Here is a 15,884-nt window from a genome sequence, read left to right as displayed (position 1 = left end):
GGGAATTGAAAGTTTAAGGCCAGCCTTGCAACTTAGCAAGATCTTGTCTCAAAATAAAAAGGGCTGAGGATGTAGCTTAATGGTAGATTGATTGCCTAGCATGTGAAAAGCTGAGTTCAATTTCCAGCACTGTGCAAAGAAACAAAGTTTTTTTTTAAAAAAATACTGAATTAACAGTTTTTGTAGACAAGGACCAGTGAATTCCAGATGTCTAGGTAGCAAGAGATCTTTTTAAAGTATTGCTATAACACAGCTCCAACTATTTTAATACAATCTAAAGTTTAGTTTACCTGAGAGGCATGTTTATTGATAATCCTACTGGGACAATATTGGAAGAGATAATATGCCAAAGAAAATGAATTGCTTTTCTTACTGTTAGAAACAATTTTATGAAAATGATTTGCATTTCTTAATATGGGATATTGCTTTAGCTATTGCAGGAGAAAATGTATGTAAACTAGCTTCACTGCCTCCAGACCAGTTTCTTCTGATTTCAAATGGCAACAGAGAACTACTAGCAATAACAGCTTCTGTAAAATAGAGTAACAGAAGCAAAGTCCTGCAATGAAACTGCTTAAGGCTAAACTGTTTATTTCACTAATCTCACAACTTTCCTGCAATCATTTTATGCATATGCAATCCTACTTCCTAAAGAATGAATACATAGCAAATTGATTCTAAAAAGCTACTGAGATAATTTAACAGAACATCTAGCATTAGAGGGAATGGGAACTACGGAAAGCTCTTAATATCAGTCCAAGTGATGAAACCAAGACTTTTTAGTCTCAGGACTAAAATTAAATATTAACATTATTCTCACTTCTCTAGAAATGATTCTTGCTTTTGCAAAAAACTAAGCTGCTCCTTTTCTGTCTTCCTTTTGTTTGAGTTCATCTAGCATATTCTGAAACCTGTTCTTGGGAGACAGGTTTTCCACATTCATGATGAGATAGATCCTCTTGTCGTTTTGCCTCTGTCCTAGGTCTCTTGGAGTTTGCCTTTCATGTTATCATCTGTTTATTTATTTTTGCCACCACATTTTTTTCATTGGTGCATTACAGTTGTACATAATGACTGGATTTGTTCTTATGTATTCGTACATGCACACAATATAGCAATATAATTTGGCCAATATCGCTCCCTGGTATCAATCTGTTTCTGAATGGATTTTTTAATAAAGTGGGAGAGAAGATGTTGAGCAGACTAAAGTTAAATGTCCTGTGTGTTCCATACTGTGTACCATATGTGTAAAAACACACCTGCTTCTCTCTTTTTTTTTTAAATTTTAATATTTTTTATTTTTTGGCAGACATAACATCTTTGTTTGTATGTGGTGCTGAGGATCGAACCCGGGCTGCACGCATGCCAAGCGAGCACGCTACCGCTTGAGCCACATCCCCAGCCCCTCTCTTTTTGTTTTGTTTAAATCATTTTATTATTGTTGTTATTTAGTTATTATGTGGTGATGGGAATTGAACTCAGGGCCTCTTGCATGCTGGGTAAGTGCTTTACAACTGAGCTATCTTCCCAGCCCACCTGCTTCTCTCTCTCTTTAAAAAAAAATTATTTATTTACTTTATGTGGTGCTAAGAATTGAACCCAGTGCCTCACAAGTGCTCAGCAAGCGCTCTACCACTGAGCCACAATCCCAGCCCTTACCTTCTTCTCTTTTGATTCAGGGTTTGAGTGGGTAAGGGGGCTTGTCTAAAGTAAAGAAATACGTACTTAGAGAAGATATTGGAGGTGTGGATTTCTTAATTTTACTCAGGACTCATTTGCTTCTTGAATCTATGAAAACAAGTATTAGTTGAATATTTATTTATTTATTTATTATTGAGTAATCCCAGGAGCTTGGGAGGCTGAGGCAAGAGGATTTCGAGTTCAAAGCCAGTCTCAGCAAAAGTGAGGTGCTAAGCAACTCAGTGAGACCCTGTCTCTAAACATAAAGTAGAAAATAGGGCTGGGGATGTGGCTCAGTGATTGAATGCTCCTGAGTTCAATCCCTGGTTAACTCCTCCACCAAAACAAAACAAAACAGAGAGAGAGTATAGAATAAATGGAAATGATGCTCCTTAATAGATAATACACTACAGTTTGATCCTTTGTCAACTCAGCTTCCATATGCCCTTCCATATCCATATAAATAGTAGCAACAGTATCATCCTTCTACTTGACATGATACACCTAGCTCATATACTAGTACATGTTGTATTGATTCTTTCCCTAATTTGTGAGATGGCAAGTTCCATCAGTTACTATATCCATTTCTAGCTGTTGTCATTTATCTTTTAGTTCAGCCAATGCAGTTAAAAATATTTTTTTTATAATCTAAGGAATACTAAGGGATTGGGATGTAACTCAGTGATAGAGCACTTGCCTAGCACGCACAAGGCCCTGTGTTCAACCCCCAGCACCAAAAAAGAAAACAAAACAAAAAAAACTTATATTAACCACCACAGTTACACCTTATAATATTAATCGGATGAAAGAATGGAAAAAATTATTTCAAATGTTCATGTTTATAAATATGTACAAGGAAGAAATATGTGACTTCAACTAATCATTATCCATTTCATATACCCTGTGTTCTCATCTAGCACTTCAGCTGGTTGTGGATGTTTTCCTGGGAAAGCAACCCAGACCTTCCTTACTAAAGTGTATGAATCCTTAGTAGTCATGTATCTGTTAGATTTCTCTAGCTGTCTATTAATTTTTAAGCTCTGGGTATAGAAGTACTAATAATGCCTATAGTGGGTTGAATGGTGGTTCTCAAAAATATACTTCCATGCTTCAAGCTCTATGAATTGATCTTATTGATGAATATGACCTTATTTGAAAAACAAAGAGTCTTTGCACAGATAAGGATTTCAGGGTAAAATTATTCTGAATTAATCTGTGTGGACCCTAAATTTAGTAAGTGTCCCTATCAAGAGACAGACAGCAGAAAGATACATGAAGAAAGAGGTGAAAGCCATGTGAAGACAGTGGCATAGATTGGAGCAATGCAGCTACAAGGCAGAATCTTGAGGAGGTGGGGAGTGAAATGTCCTGTAGAGCTTCACAGCGAGCCCAGTTTTTGATTTTGGATTTCTGGTCCCCAGAACTGGGAGTGAATAAGAAAAGGCACCACATATTGGTCTCTTTACAGAGCATATACCACATCATGTAGGATAGTACCAAGCTCACAAAATGTTATCACAAAGTTAAAAAAAAAAAAAAAAGTATTTGATAGGCCAGCAGATTTTGGGTGATAACACATGGTACGGTAATTAATCTTAGAATATGAGATGTTTTTTCCTTTGTACATAATGAATTAATTCCATGATCAGAAGCAATGTGGATGTTAGTCAATGAATGAGATGTTCAGTAAATCCAAGATTGGTGGTACTGAGAGAAACATTGTGTGGTAAGATAGTAGACCCAAAGCCTAAATCACATGTCACCAGAGCACTATATCCAAATTACATGAAGAACTCATACAAGTGAGTAAGTAGGCAAACATTTCAATTTAAAAATAGATGCAAGATTTTAATAGACATTACTACTAAGAAAGTATGACTAATAAGCATGTGCATAGTATATAGTAGGGAATTCTCAGGTGACTATTAATGATGAGAATGCAAAGTACAGCAGGCTACATGATAAGCAGTTTGGTAATTTCTTAGATTCAGCATTTAGCATCTGACCCAACAATCTACTCCTAGGTTTTCACTCCAGAAACGTCAGTTTACATTCACATAGAACCTGTAAAATGAACTTATTAGTTGCCCCAAATTATAAACAATTGAAATATCCAGCAGGTGGCATATGCGTGAACAAAATGTGTTATAGTCATACATTGGAAGACTATTCAGCAATAAAAAAATAATGGATTACTGATGCATGTGACAACATGAATGAATTTCAGAAACATTATATCAAGTAAAAGACAGGGGGCTGGGGTTGTGGCTCAGTGGTAGAGTGTTCGCCTAGCATGTGTGAGGCCCTGGGTTTGATCCTCAGCACCATATAAAGATAAATAAAGGTAAAAAAAAAAAAAAAAAAGTAAAAGACATAAAAATGACTGATACCTAATTTTATTTATAAGGAATTTCTGAAGAGGGGGGAAAAATACAAAGATAAATTATTAGATCAGTGGTTTCTAGAGCTAAGAGCAGTAGAGTGATTGTAAACTGATTAGTGTTTTGGAGATATTGGAAACTGGATTTTGGTGAAGATTGCACAACTAAATTTACTGAAAAATCACTGAACTTCCCAGTAACATTGGGTTGATTATATCAATAAATCCATTTTAATTTTTGTTGTTAGCTTTTATTCCCCCGACCCCTAAGGATCAAACCCAGGGCCATTCTACCATTGAGCTATGTCCCTAACTCTTTTTAAAAATTGAGACAGGGGCTTGCTGAGTTGCCCAGGCTGGTCTCAAACTTAAGATCCTTCTACCTCTGTTTCCCAAGTTACTAGGATTATAGGTGTGTGCCACTGCACTTAGCAATAAAGCTATTTTTAAAAATATTTTATTTTTTAGTTGTAGTTGTACACAACACCTTTTATTTTATTTTTTATGTGGTGCTGAGGATCGAACCCAGGGCCTCGCACGTGCTAGGCAAGCGCTCTACCGCTGAGCCACAACCCTAGCCCAATAAAGCTATTTTTAAAAATGAAAATATATACCTCAGTGGTAGAGCAATGAGGCCTTGGGTTTGATCCCCAGCACTGTGCCCTCCCCTACAAAAGGAAAATCTGTGATTACTCCATAACACTAGGTTTTTGTTTGTTTGTTTTTTAAATATACCCCCTTTTTAACAAACCACGTGTGTTCGTATAAAAATAGTACTGGCATACAGTGATCCTCCTGTCTCAACCTACTGAGTCATTGGGATTATATGTGCCCTACTAGTGCCGTAGTTTTGAGAAATTTCCCAAAATTGGATGGGGGAAAAATGCATGTTATTAAGTTAATGGAGTTATTGTGCTTAAATTTTAAAAAGCCCCCTCCTAGATGTATCAGGAAGAAACTTACTAATCTTTATCAAAGAAACTTATCTTTATCAATGATAAAGTCCTGAAAGAAGTGTCCAAATCTGGTAATGGTGTATTTAATAAATGCTATAATTAATTCAGCATCTTTGAGAAATCTCATCTTTCTTTATGCAATCTGTAAATCACAGAAAGCACTAACTCTAATTCCATGCCTTGAGATAAATATGCCTTAATTTCTGTAGAAAAGATAGCCACAGCATTTTTTTCTCTCTCTCTCACACACACAGGCACGCACGTGCGCACACACACACACACACGCACGTCTTTTAGATACTTGGGATTGAACCCAGGAATGCTTTACCCCTGAAATACATTTTTGACCCATTTTATTTTTTTATTTTGAGACAGGGTCTTACTAAGTTACTGAGGCTTGTCTCAAACTTAAGATCCTTGCAGTCCTTCTGGTTCAGCCTCCCAAATAGCTGGGCCATCACTACCAGCTCACAGCATCTTTTATTCCCTTTCATTGTTCATTGTTAAGCAGATACTTTTTGTCTTAGAAAGATCCTTTCCCTCAAAGAACCTACATTTAATAAATAAATAAATGTTGTATATTAAAAATCATATATTATGGAAAAAGGAATAGGGTAAGAGATCAGGATTATAGTATGAGGGGATGAAACAAGTTGCAATTTTAAAGAGAATAATCAAGATAGGACTCAATGAGAGGTGACATTTAAACAAAAAATTAAAGGACGAGAGAGACACAGTCATTTCAATACCTGCTGAAAGAAGGGATAGCCAGTGCAAAATCCTTGAGAGATGTGAATGTTATTTGATTAGTTCTAGGAAAACAAAGAGATTAATGTGATTACATGTAGAAATGGAGAAAGAAAAAATTAGAATGTAAAGTCAGATCATGGGAGGTACTTCTGGGCTATGATAAGGATCTTTGGGGACAGTTGCAGGGTTTCTGTTTAATTAAGGGGATGACATAATCTGAACTTGTCTTTGTCCAGTTAGTACATACCATGGGCTTTTAGTTACCCATCATGAAATACTACTGTAATTAGATAAATTCCCAAATACTCTTCATTTTGCTGAGGCTCTGCTACCTGTACTGCTCTTTCTATACCAGTTTTTCTATCAGTTGGGTTTTTTTAGTTGCCAGCAGTGGGGGGCCAGACTGATTAATTTAAGCAGAAAAATAATTTATTGAAAAAAAAACGGAATAATCAGACATCCAAAAGTTTGAAAATCAAGGTAGCCCTGGGTATGTATGCTAACCAAAATTGATGTCAAAGTGACTCCATTCTAGCCATTAGGTTATTCTCTTGAAGAATTCCATTTCTAATAGAGTTGTGCCTATTGTGGGTCACATACTCATTCCTTAGGCCTTAGGGCTAGTGGAGGAAGTGAAACATGTTTAGGGATAATTCCTCTACTTTTGAGAATTTACATATACGTACCACATATATATTGCCTGTGAAATAACATGTACAAGAATATTCTTTTTTATATGTATGCAATTTAATTATTTTTTATGTGGTGCTAAGGATTGAACCAGTGCCTCACATGTGCTAGGCAAGTGCTCTACCCCTGAGCCACAACCCCAGTCCTACAAAAGTATTCTTTGGTGCCCTGAGCCACAACCCCAGCCCTACAAGAGTATTCTTTGCCACATTGTGTTGGTAATAGCAGATTGTTCACCAGTATCTTAATTGAACAAAAGCAAAGTTTAGATGTTGTTAAAGTTTACACATCAGAGTTTTAAGAAGTATGTGTTATTGTTGTGTAGTTACTGTTCGAAGATTTTACTTTGATCATTTCCACTTATACAGACTTCTGTACCCATTTTGTTAAATTTTGAGACACAAACTAGAATTGTTTATTAATAATTTCTACCACATATCATAATACTAAGATACTTAGCATCAGTGTACATTTATTGTGGTACCATACTCTATATGTGTATGAGAAATTGGCCTTATCAGATACTGAAGTGGAATGATTTTACTGTTTTGTGACTTTGCAAGTTGTGGATTAAAGATGACTGATTTTTTTCCTTTCTGTAGCTTAACAGAGCATTCCAAGAGGAAGACTCTCCAGCGACATTTTATTGCATAAGTATGCAGTGGTTTAGAGAATGGGAGAGTTTTGTGAAGGGTAAAGATGGAGGTGAGTGGTTAACTGAATTTTTTGGTAACTGTTTATTCATTTAACAAGTATCTTGAGTGTCTGAGAAATACTTATTGCAAAAGAAAAAAAGACCCCTGACCTCAGAGAACTTACATTCTAATTTATATTCTTTGGTTTCTATTTGTTTGTTTGTTTGGTACTGGGGATTGAAGCCATGGCCTCTTTACCACTCAACTATGCCCCCAGCCCTTTTTATTTTGAGACAGGCCATCTAAGTTACTGAAGTTGGCCTTGAACTTGTGATACTCCTTCCTCAGCCACCTGAGTTGCTGGGATCACAGATGTGTACCACCATGCCTGGCTATATTCTTGTTTTGATTGGGGGTGGAGGGGTGGGATTTATAAGCCTGTTTTATTGGCTTAGAGATTATCTCAGTGGTAGAATGCTTCCCTAGGAAGCATGAGATCCTGGGTTCTATCTCCAGCATTACAGTAAACAAATGGGTAAACATTTTATGAATTATAGCATATTCACAGCAAGAATAAAAGAACTGAACAAAATGAGTCAATTAGTCTGATTTTTTTTTTTTTTTTTTTCAGTACCAGGGATTGAACCCAGAGTGTTCTACCAATGAGCTATATCCCCACTCCTTTTTATTTTTGAGACAGTGTCTCACTGAATTGCCTAGGCTAGCCTTGAACTTCAGATCCTCCTGCCTCAGACTGCCAAGTCTCTGTAATTATAGGTGTCTGCCACCGTGCTCAGCAGTATTATTATTATTAGTTGTCTATGGACCTTTATTTTATTTATTTATATGTAATGCTAAGAATTGAACCCATTGCCTCACACATGCTAGGCAAATGCTCCACCAGTGGGCTACAACCCCAGCCTACCAGCCTGTGATCTTATTATTGAAGAATTTAATAAATTATAGCAGTAAAAGATTGATTATGGTTTATCCAATACAGTGAAATACTTTGTATAACTTTAAAATAATTTTATGTTGTAATATTAATAATTTCAGAGCTGGGATTGTGGCTCAGCGGTAGAGCGCTCACCTAGCACAGGTGGGACCTGGGTTCGATCCTCAGCACCACATAAAAAAATAAAGGCATTGTGCTGTGTCCATCTACACCTAAAAAATAAATATTTTAAAAAAATAACAATGATTTCATAGTTAGATGTTCTTGATATATGTAAAAAGCTTGCAACTCAATATGCATAGTTTGAATTCTGGGTTTTTTTTAAGCTAAAATTATATTATGTAAAAGCAGAAAGACCTTATAGATATTAAAGCAGTTTGCCTATCTGGGTGTGGTGGTGGATGTCTGTAATCCCAGTGATTTAGGAGACTGTGGCAGAGAAAAGTTTGTCAGCCTAAGCAGCTTAGTGAGACCCTGTCTCAAAAAATTAAAGGGGCTGGAGATGTAGCTCAGTGGAAGAGCACCACTGGATTCAATACCTAGTACCACCAAAGGGGGAAAAATTGCCTATTCTTCTGTAATACAATTAAAATAATTAATTTCTTCTATTCTGATATTGTGCCTATTTCAAAGCTGCTGCATTTTTTTTGTGTATGTGTGTGTGGGGGTTATCAGGGATTGAACCCATGGGTGCTTTACCACTGAACTACATCCTTTTTTATTTTGAGACAGTCTTGCTAAGATGCTAAGGCCTGTGTTAAGTTGTTGGGTTAAACTTTGAATCCTCCTGCATCAATCTCCCAAGTCACTGAGATAACAGGCATGTACCACTATGTCTAGCTAAGACATTTTTTCTTAAATTAAGAGAGAATATATTTTTTAAATTTTATAATTCTTATTTTTAAATTTGCTTCAATGACTATCTGAAACAAATTGAGAATTGTTTAAAATTTCTTTTTAAATTACAATGGAATTAATTGAACATGATGGTACAGTCTTTAATCCAGTTACTCAAGAGACTTAGGTAGGAGGATTGCAAGTTCAAGGCTAGCCTAGGCAATTGAATGAGACGCTGTTTCAAAATAAAGCTGCGGATATAGCTCAGTAGTAGAAGACCAGTGGTTTCAGTCCTCTGAACTAGGGGAAGAAGTTACAAAGGAATTGTTCTTTGATAACATTAAAGATAACATTTTGATCTGCAATCCCTAAATGGAGAGTTAAGAAATAATTCTACCAGACTTTGGGAAGGTTAATGAACCTCTCTTACCTTCTTTCCTAGAGCTATTTTGGGAAAAATAAAACCCAAAAAGGAAGAAACTCAGAAAGAATCTTTACCTTAGGTAGAAACTGTAATAATTTGTAAACAGTTTGATTATTTGGTTACAGCTCTCAATCATTTCATGCACAGAATTATGTAAATATTTGTTAAATTTGTTTGACGTATGCATTTTGATAAATCTTTTTTCCTTTGAACTTAGATCCTCCAGGTCCTATTGACAATACTAAAATTGCAGTCACTAAATGTGGTAATGTGATGCTCAGGCAAGGTAAGTTTTATTAATAATAAAACCTTTACTTAGCCAGGTATGGCAGTGCATGCCTGTAATTCCAGATACCGAGGAGACTGTAATAGAAGGATTACATTTGAAGACAATCTACGTAACTTAGTGAGAGTGTGTCAAAATAAGATAACAGTGGCTAGGGATATAGCTCAATAATATTTTGCCATGGGTTCAACCCCCAGTACTACAAGAATAGAAGAGGAAAAAAAGAATGTTATTCGTGCTAGAACTAAGACAAAATAGTTGGAAAGCAGTCAGTGTTTATTTGTTTATTTTAATCTGAAAAAAGATTGTAAAGCTATTGAAAGGAGCTGGGAAAAAGCATCTCTAATAGACATACATTGCAAGTTATGAAAATTATTTCAGGCACAATTATTTTATCAGTTATTTATAATCAATTTTTTTTTACAATATAATCAAATTATTATTATCAAATTGTACAATACAAGTTGGTAGTCTGAAGATTGATGTTTCAGAAGTTCTCATTTATTTCTAGATGACTTGTGCTGGTGGGTGCATTATAAAAGCATGTCCAATATGAATATATATGTTTGTAAACATTATTTGCTCTATGTACTCATAATTTTAGGAGCAGATTCTGGTCAAATTTCCGAAGAAACATGGAATTTTCTGCAGTCTATATATGGTGGAGGACCTGAAGTTATCCTACGACCTCCAGTTGTTCATGTTGATCCTGACATACTACAAGCAGAAGAAAAAATTGAAGTAGAAACACGATCTTTGTAATCTGGAGGATATAGGGAGTTCTAATGAGAAATCATTTTCACTTCCCTTGACATACACATTCAAAAACATTCCTTAAAGCATGTTTTTTCTTGATTTTTTTTCATCTTTTATCCCATTTATTCTGTCTTACTGGGCATTATGAAAAATGTTAAAATGTGTAATATACTACAGGTTGGTGTATTTAATGCTAAATAACTTACCATATAAGTCTTTAAGTGTAATATTTTTGAAACAGAAGGGACAGTTGTGATTGATTGGTAATCAGTAGGCTGTCTTTGATCTTTTTACTACACGCAGATCCTGTATATCCTTTGTAGTGTTGTAAATATTTTTTGCTTTGAAAACTTTTTCATTACTCTGTGTTAGCATAACTGACCAATCTTTTCAGTTCTCCAAAATCCTAATTTAATTGTATAGTTTTGAGATGGCTTGGTATAACAAAGAGCCTATTTTAAATTAAGAGTAGTAGTCAGAAAGTTGTTAATTTCCCAAAGCTCAGGAAACATTAGGGTGTCACTTCTTTTGCACTGCACCATATAAACTAGCATATTAAAACGTGCAAAATGTCTTTTGAATGTATCAAAGATATATTTAGTTTGAGTGGAACTTGTCAGCCGATATCAGTAACTTATTGCTGCTTATATTGTAAAATGTTAAACTTCAATTCCTACAACCCTGGATAGTGTTCATTAATGTCAGTAAGTAAAAATCCTTAGAGTTAGTTTTAGGCCACCTTTCATTTTGCAAGCATGAAGTGTGGAATGTGTCAATGAGATTGTTGATAAAGCTGAAGCCACTTACAAAATGATTTTTTTAATGAAATGCATAAAGTCTTTTTGAATAATGTAGTATGCACCACTATTTGCTTGATTATGTAATGTTAAAAGTTTAACTATACTCTGAAAGCATACTGGATAACATTGAGGATGTTGGATAACATTCTTGATGTCTTTGTTTCAGTTTGAGGCAGCTGCCACCATTTAAAGTGATATTGTTAAAAATTAGTTCAATAAAAATGACTTATAATTATATAATTGAATATTGAATTTATTTGATAGATATTAAAGTTAAAGGGTATAGAATTTGTTAATATTAATGCCTTTTTAGTAATTCTTTTCAGAAATATGGACATCATTCAGGAAAGTTTTTTTTTTTAAATATCTTTATATTTATGCGGTGCTGAGGATGGAACCCAGTGCCTCATGCTTACCAAGCAATCGCTCTACTACTGAGCCACAGCCCCAATCCCATCAGTAAAGTTTTATTGTTTTTAATGAGTTTATTAATCAGCTGTTTAAGATCCATTTGAATTTTTTTGGTACCTGGGATTGAACCCAGGGTACATAACCACTGAGCCACAACCCCAGCTCCTTTCTGAAATATTTTATTTAGAGATGGGGTCTTACTGTGTTGCTTAAAGCTTTGCTGAGTTGCTGAGGCTCGCTTTAAATCGATCCTCCTACCTCAGCCTTCAGATTATTATAATCCTCAGCTAGGATTATAGGCATGTGCCACTGCGCCGGCTTGAAAATTTTAAAAAAAGGTTTTAGTTTTCTTCTTCCTCATAATCATACTGTGATTCTCCTCAAGGGTTGAATGATTTTTTAAAATTTTTTACTGATACTTAAAAACATAAAATTTATACATATTAATTTAGTGCCATGTAATATTTGATACATGTATCCATTGTGTACAATCAGATGGTTTTGATCTGTGTTTAAATCACCAGAATTTAGTATAATGCTTGGCACTTATTTAAATTTAAAAAGGTTTGTTTTTAATAGCATTTGCCATTGAACACTTAACAATGTTTTAGTCACTCTACTAATGTGCTTTCCTTATGTCTAATATTCGCAACAATTCTATGATATAGGCTAAGTGTCTTGCCCAAAGTTATATAACAAAGAAGTGGCAGTTTGGGATTCCAACTTAAATCAATGTGACGTCATACCAGTGCTTTTATTCACTACAATATATTATTCCCTAATGAATTCCCTTGAAACTGGTTATGGCATCACATTCATTTATAGTAATGTATTATTGAAATACAATAGGGCAGGAATTGTGACTCAGTGGCAGGCTCTTGTCTAGCATGCATGAGGCACTGGGTTCAATCCTCAGCACCACATAAGAATATAAAAAAATGAAATTATTAAAAAAAGGGCATTGGGGCTGTGGCTGTGGCTCAGTGGTAGCACACTTGCTTGGCATATTTGAGGCACTGGATTTGATTCGCAGCACTGCATATAAATAAAGGTCTATCAACAACTTAAAAAAATATATTTTTTAAAAAAGGAATATAATAGAGAATACTAGTCCCACTGGGTATGGTGGTGCATGCCCGTAATTCCAGCAATTTAGGAGGCTGAGGCAGGAGGATCACAAATTTGAGGCCAGTCATGGCAACTTAGCAAGATACTTATCTCAAAAAAAAAAAAAAATGGGTCTGGGATGTGGCTCAGTGGTACAATCCTTTGAGTACAATCCCCAGTTACCTCCCGCCCCCCAAAAAAGAGTTCATTCAATTTTTTACATTATGATTGTCAAAATACGTAATAAGTGGTAGCACTATGCCTTTTTAGCTAATGGAAAATTGTAGTCAAAGGATAGTGAGAGCCTATGTATTTAAAGTACTTTGATTTCTAATATGAAAGTGATTAGTTTTTTAGTCACTTTGCCTAAATTCAAATCCTAGTTGCTGTTACCTTCCAACTATGATTTAAATTTAAATTTTTTTTTTTTTTTTTTTTTTTTTTTTGGTATTGAGGTTGAATCCAGGGGCGCTCAACTACTGAGCCACATCCTCAGCTCTTTTTTGAATTTTATTATTTTCTTTAGAGGCAGGTTCTCAGTGAGTTGCTGAGGCCTCACTAAGTTGGTGAGGCTGGCTTTGAACTCATGATCTTCCTTGCCTCAGCTTTACAAACTGTTGGGATTACAGGCATGTTCCATTGCGCCTGGCTCTATCTGTGATTTGGAACAATATTTAAACTTCTTTCATCTTCAGTTTTCTTTGTTAAGTGAGAATGCTGTACCTTGGATTTCCCAGGAAGCAGATACTGAGATGTTAACAGCGCATACAATTTGTTGTGGAGGAATGGGATGGTGCACATAGCTCAGTGGTAGAGTGTGTACTTAGCATGGTGGAGTCCATAATTGTAATAACCAGTACCATCCCTTGGGAAAAAAACGAAGGAAAGAATATTATTAGATTAAGCAGGATTGACCAAGAGCTATCAGAATGATGCAGACCTGATAGCCTCTGCCAACCCGCTAAGGACATCTGGAGCTAAGATTTCAGAAATGGCTTTGTCTTTGTACTATAAGTAGGCCTTATTTTGTCACTGACTAGCGACTATCTGGAAAAGAAACTCAGCTTGACCCCGGAGGAGTCAAGGGAGCTGTCAGATTTCTAAATGCAGGAGCTGACAGCAAGTGTTTTCTTGAGAGAAGTCTGAACAAATCTGTCTGCCATACTCAATCATGGGATTATAATAATTACATTTATTGTTACATATTATTATATGAACACAGTACTGAACATAGTTGGCACTCAGTGATGTAATCTGTTATTCTTTCTTCTTTTCAAAATACATAACTTCTAAGGACACAGCATTATCTGTGTAGGATCTTCCCAGTAAGGTTTAATATGAATCTAATCATGAGGGAAAGCAAGATAAAAATTTTAAAGGCATGTTGTACAAACACAGCTGCTCTGGACTCTTCAAAAATTTTGTGTTATGATAGACATAAAAGAGGCTAGATGGCCAGACATGGTGGCACATGCCTATAATGTCAGAAGCTCAGGAGGCTGAGATAGGAGGATTGCCAAGTTCAAAGCCAGCCTTAGCAACTTAGTGAAGCCTTCAGCAACTTAGCGAGACCCTGTCTCAAAGAATAAAAAGAGCTGGTGATGTGGCTCAGTGGTTAAGTGCCTCTGGGTTCAATCAGTGGTACCAAAAAAAAAAAAAAAAAAAAAGATGAAGATTAAGAGAAGGTGACAACAAAATGCAATATCTGGTTCTTAATTTGGTTCTGGATGGGAGGGAGCAGATTATAAGGAACAATAATTGGAAGAGTTTGAGAAATTCAATTATATACATTATATATGCTGAAATGGGATAGATTTTAGATCTTAGATAAAATAATATAAATGTTAAATTTTTTGTTTGGTGTTACTGAAGATTGAATTCAGAGGCATAGGACTACTGAACTACCTCTTCTCCCAGCCTTTTTAAAAATTTTTTATTTTGAGACAGGGTCTTGCCAAATTGCTCAGGCTGGTTTTGAACCTGTAATCCTCCTGCCTCAGTCTCCCACATTGTTGGGATTACAGGCAAGTGCCACTCTGCCCTGCCTCAGTGTTAAGTTTCTTGAGTGTGAAAACTAGTATGTAGAAGAAAGCCCTTGTTAGGAAATATATGCTGAAATATAGAAGTTTACATGGTAATTGTATAATATTTAGGAAGGTGGGAAGATAATTTAACAATATCTCCATACTTTTACTTGGTAATTTTATAATATTTAGTTTTGCATTCAGTTTAGTTCTCAATGCTTAGTGATATTTTTAGTGATCCTTTGTCAATTTCCTAGGATAGCATACTACCATTATAGTTCTCCATAGTCTTACTCTTCTCCTGGCTTCATTAAATAACCTGACCTCTATTTTGCTAAGACTGAAACATTACTCCTTTGTCTTCCTTTCATTGCCACCTCTTAATATCTTTCCAGATTAGAGAAAGAAGGGGCTTCTCCCTCCTCCGCTTTATTAAAGTATAATTGACAAAGGGGGACTCTTTCTCTTTTCCTGTCTTCCTTGGCAATTCATTTTTTCATTTAGTTTTTTTTTTTTTCTTCTTCTTTTTTTGCAGTGCTGGAAATTGAACTCAGGGCTCTGTGTATGCCAGGTAAGTGCTCTACTGCTGAGCTACACCCCTAGCCCCTTTTGTTTTTATTTTGAGATAGGCTCTTGCTCAGTTGCACATGCTGGCCTCAAATTTGTAATCCTGCCTCGGCCTCCTGAGTAGCATAGGACTGGGATTATAGGTGTGTACCACTATGCCTGACTTCATTTAATTAGTTTCAATGCCCTACACTTTCTGCTATGTTTTTAAAAATCAATTATCAATCCTTCGTGCTACAGTGCTTCTTAACTCTCCCTCTTCACTAGCACCTTGCCTTTCCTTCAGGGGAAATTCCCTCATTTCGAGCCAAGGAAATGAATATTCTCTAGAACAACCTGCCACACCTGTTTCTTCTTTTTTATTTACAAAGTTTTGTATCCAGTCTATTGTTGCAGACCATCCATGGGCTGTGTGTATGAGCTGTGCACATTGAGCAGTATGAGGGGACTGGCCTGACATTGCTGCCTGATTGGGCGGTGTGCCTTTTCTGCCTGTGATCCCACACAGCACCTGAGATGGGTGTGGCTTTCCAAGATGTCAATCAATCTGCTGACCACAAGACATCACCAAGCCAGACTCCACCCTTTGAAACCCAATCCCTTGCCTTATATTCTATGAATGGCTT

At 35.9% G+C, this 15,884-nt stretch overlaps 1 protein-coding gene across 5 annotated transcripts in view; it reads left to right on the top strand.

The window, feature by feature from the left end:
• Positions 1-11,389, top strand: part of Usp33 (ubiquitin specific peptidase 33) — a 63,113-nt gene extending 51,724 nt beyond the window's left edge. For all 5 annotated transcript variants that reach the window (XM_071617955.1, XM_034636515.2, XM_071617957.1 and 2 more), the window contains exons 22-24: positions 7,059-7,161; positions 9,525-9,593; positions 10,198-11,389. In XM_071617955.1, the coding sequence (XP_071474056.1) occupies positions 7,059-7,161; positions 9,525-9,593; positions 10,198-10,355 (330 nt within the window). In that variant the 3' untranslated portion in view covers positions 10,356-11,389. The remainder of the gene's footprint in view (positions 1-7,058; positions 7,162-9,524; positions 9,594-10,197) is intronic.
• Positions 11,390-15,884: the final 4,495 nt, after the last annotated feature.

The sequence above is a fragment of the Marmota flaviventris genome, chromosome 10 (assembly GCF_047511675.1).
Source record: "Marmota flaviventris isolate mMarFla1 chromosome 10, mMarFla1.hap1, whole genome shotgun sequence".
Lineage (NCBI taxonomy): Eukaryota > Metazoa > Chordata > Mammalia > Rodentia > Sciuridae > Marmota > Marmota flaviventris.
This window is presented reverse-complemented; position numbering and strand designations above follow the sequence as displayed.